At 26.7% G+C, this 4310-nt stretch overlaps 1 protein-coding gene across 1 annotated transcript in view; it reads left to right on the plus strand.

Moving 5' to 3' along the window:
* LOC106685980 (protein obstructor-E) overlaps positions 1-4226 on the plus strand; it is a 26193-nt gene extending 21967 nt beyond the window's left edge. Inside the window, exons 3-5 of the mRNA XM_014429039.3 lie at positions 2765-2959; positions 3586-3787; positions 3967-4226. Of these exons, the coding sequence (XP_014284525.1) occupies positions 2765-2959; positions 3586-3787; positions 3967-4030 (461 nt within the window). The 3' untranslated portion in view covers positions 4031-4226. The remainder of the gene's footprint in view (positions 1-2764; positions 2960-3585; positions 3788-3966) is intronic.
* Positions 4227-4310: the final 84 nt, after the last annotated feature.

Genomic DNA, 4310 nt, shown 5'->3' on the forward strand with positions numbered 1-4310 from the left:
ATAAAATATATATATTTCTTAATATTGCTATTTCTATGATATCAGCTTACGTATTATAATGTAGATATGATGATATTAGGTATAGATAGGAATGTTCTCGAGAAGTCAGTCAATATGCATAGCCAAACATCACACTCCACGTGGATTGCCATATATTATATTTAAAAAAACTAAATTACGATTTTTTAAAGAGTTTCTAATTCTTCATGAGTCAAGTATAACGTTTGAAGGTTTTGTAAAAGAAAGAGTTAGGATCTTAAAGCCCCACAACAAAAAACGTCAGATATGACTGAACTTCACTTCTTATCTTTCTTCTATTATATATCATTAAAAGTAATGACTGTATGATAGCATCAGTAAGGTAAAATTACAGGATCTGTAAGGTACAATACTATCATATAGTATCAGTAAGGTAGAATTACAATACAATTTTGACCATTGGAGCACAAATAAATTATTAAACGCACATTCTGAGAAGGTTTGTTATTTTTGTCTGCCTAGAATGATAAAATTACACACAATGCTCTGCTCAAAAATCTTTTCATACTGTGGTTATCTCAGAGTTACAAATTGATTGATTTTTTATTTTCATTTATTTCATATTTATTTACAAACTTACAATTTAAATAAAATACTAGGAAAGTAATTCAAACATTTGCTTTTGTAACTAACAAGACTGCAGTAGTAAGAAAACAACAGCTTTCTGAGGTTAAACAAGTTAGATAAAGAAAATTAAAATTTTCCAAAAAAAAAAAAAATCTCACAGTCCAGACGTAATATATAATGAAATAGATTTGTCACTAATAATTAGTTAAAATGTCACATGTTTTAGACTTTTATACTTTTTTTATTATATAAATTATCCCCATTTGCATATTCACATAAAGGAAGGTCAAATTACTAGCAAATATATTTGAAAAATTCTTTGCATTAGACGCAAAAATAGGCATTCCTTCATCCTTCATTTTTTTTTTTTAACTAGAATAATCATTAACTAAGAATTCAAAAGAACTATTGAAAAATTAAAATAATAAAACAATAATAAAGTTCCTGGAAATTATAGTATTTCTAGTATAATTTTAGGAAATGAATCATAAATTTGAGGAAAATTATTAACCCTGTTCTCATAGTAGACTACTGTCTGAATTTCTGGAAAAAAAAAAAAGCTTGGAAAAAAAAAGGACCATAGAGATAAACCAGTGGTTCTCAACTTGATGGTATGCGGATATTTTTGTGGGAATTTATTGTAGGAACTATTTTATTAATTATCACTCTTGATGTGAGCTGAAAACTTTTGATGTAAGAGGAAAAACTTTATTAAAACAATGAAGAAGTGCTGCCCAACTTCATTGGGTTGCTAACTTCACAGCATACTTAATCTAATCTAATCGGACAATTTTTTTAAAATCTTATAATACATAGGCATAAAAAGTAGACTAGTAACAATATATAATAATAGATAATGATTTTTTTTTTATTTGTTTCATCACTTTAGTTCTTTTATCTTTCTCTTTATGATGATTTTATTTTTGTTAATTCCTCCTTCATATTCTCTCTTTCAACCCAATACCAATTTAAAAAAAATAATTGATACACATAATAAAAGAGGTGATAGATAAATAAATATACATAAAAAATAAAGATAAAAATTAGTAAATATATGAAAAAATAAATATTAAAAATGTATACAAAAATAACAAAATAGTAAGTAAAATATGCACTGTATGCTTGTCATCCTTCCACTGAATGATTCCATTACTCATCAATTGAAAAAGGGAACGGTTTGAATCTTTGTTAATAAACTTTAGAAATACAAGATTTTATACATTTTTTCAAAATGTTCCCTGTTATCATTTGAAGGTTTAAAGCTACTAAAATCCCTGATTTGTCTAGTAAAAAGTAAATATGAACAAAATTAACCTTTTTTGGTACATAGCTCAGAAAGTATACATTTTTTTTTTCAGTTATTTTATACTAATCGATTTGTGTCTTTCAAAAAAAAAAAAAAAATATTACTCATACCATGTAATGATTTTATCTTAAAAATATATACATAAAACACTTATGTGGCTTCAAGCAAAAGATATCAACAAATTATTTTAGGAAAAATCAATTGTTTTTGTTTGTAAAATTCTTTTTATCATTGTTTTAAACCTTAATATACTAATTGTCTAAAAAATTAAAAATTAGAAATTGCTTAACTTGATTTATTTGGAGGATTTTTTTTTCTCCTGATGTCCATTGTTTATATAATCATTCATAGCTTCTCTGCATTTTATCCAATGCACTCCCAAGTTTTGTTTATTATATATTATTACCCCATATTTTTATTCATTTCTATAAACTAAATAGATGTAATAAATAATTATATCAACCATTAAGCCAACATGAGAATGAAAATAATATTGTATGTTTAATTTTAACTAAATATATTAATTGATTCTAGAATTTCATTTGTGTTCAAATAATCTATTTACGATCCCAAATCTAGCAATAGCAAGGCATTGCCGAGTCTGCTCCTATACAATAAAAATAACTCAAAATACACACAAAAAAATAATATTAGCACACTCCTCTGAAGACTGTTGATAGGATACTGCAATATTTAACCTTCAAGAAATAGATCCCGACAATTGATTTATTTACATCTTCACCATGATTTTTTACAAACAGTTTTAGAATTGATAGATAATGCAGGAGTCAACAAAATAATTGTTGTTAATTAATCCTCTTTATTTTGCTTAATTTTTTTTATTCATCACAGAGACACCACAGCCAACTGCTGACTGCCCCAGACAATTTGGTCTCTTCAGGCTGGGGGATGCGTACAACTGTGGCCAATACATGAATTGTGTCCATGGCAAAGGATATGTATTCAATTGCCCTGAGGGTCTTGCATTCAATGAAGAAACCTTACAATGTGACTGGCCTGATTTGGTGCCAACATGCAATGCTGAGGGTAAATATCATATATGGATTTATTTATTTTTTTGAATCCGTTTTATTTTGTATTTTTTTTTTTAGATAAGATGTTTAGAATTTTCTTTAATCAGTAGCATAGCTTAATATTACTATTAAGAAATACAAAATTACCTTCGCCTGTTAATACAACAAAAATATTCCTTACTTAATGCTACTTACTTATATTAATACTTACTTGTATTAACAATCTTTTTTGTATTATATTAAATAATAAAAACTTGAAGGATGGTTAATCGTATTGGGAAAATTAATTGTTTGTTATATTTAATGAAAGGTAAGTTCAATTAAAATATGAAAAAGATGGTCAGGGTTGTGATCAAAAAGAACAGAAATAGTTCACAACTATTTATTATCCGATGTTTCACCCCACTTTGTAGGGCTTCATCAGGGCTGTTCAAGAGCTGTTCAGCTTTACAGACTTTCTGAAGTTTGTTCTTTTTGACCGCAACCCTTACCATCTTCTTTATATATTAAAATATACAGTCAATTATATATATATATAGTAAGTTTAATTCAATTAGACTTATTACAACTACTACAAAATTCAGTAAAACATTTCACTTGTACGAAAAACTAATCTCCATAATTGTTCTTTACTTACAGGTTTCCTTGGATTTACTTGTCCTACAACCTACCATCCCATTTTGGGCTTTCCAGGTGGTAACAATTTTTATAGATCTCCATCTGATTGCCAAGCATTCTTTGTATGCGAGAAAGATCGCCCCAGGCTATTCAGATGTCCACAAGGAAAAGCATTTAATGAGGCTATTTCAGCCTGCGATGGCGTTGAGAATGTTACTGGATGGTAAGCATAATATAATTTTAAATTTAATAGTCATTGCAAATATAGGAATCTTTAAATAAATCAAACACACTTTCTAAAATTAAATGGGTATTCTAAATTGTTAGAAATATATTCATTATCAAGATTTATATTAAAATTAAATTTTCAATTAATTATCAATCATTTTTTTTACTTTACAGTTATGTTCCTGACAGCGCTAGAAGTTATACGGGAGATTACAATCAACTGCCTCTTAATAACTAAATAATAAATACAACATAGCTCAATTCTTTACTCTCATATCTATTATTTCCTTTTATTCAGAGAGAAAACCAAAATATATCGATGCTGCATATATGTGTATTAATGTGAGCATAAGTGAATGACAACTGCATTAGTAATAGTAATGATATTTATACATTGATATTGATTTTTAATAAAAATTATTTTTATTAATTTATACTAACTGTTTCATTTTTAATTATAATCAAGAGCCAATATGGTATGAAATAACATAACTTTGTAAATATATATTTTATATATA

This window comes from Halyomorpha halys, unplaced genomic scaffold (genome assembly GCF_000696795.3).
Source record: "Halyomorpha halys isolate HHAL.00 unplaced genomic scaffold, Hhal_1.1 Scaffold764.1, whole genome shotgun sequence".
In the NCBI taxonomy this organism is placed as follows: domain Eukaryota; kingdom Metazoa; phylum Arthropoda; class Insecta; order Hemiptera; family Pentatomidae; genus Halyomorpha; species Halyomorpha halys.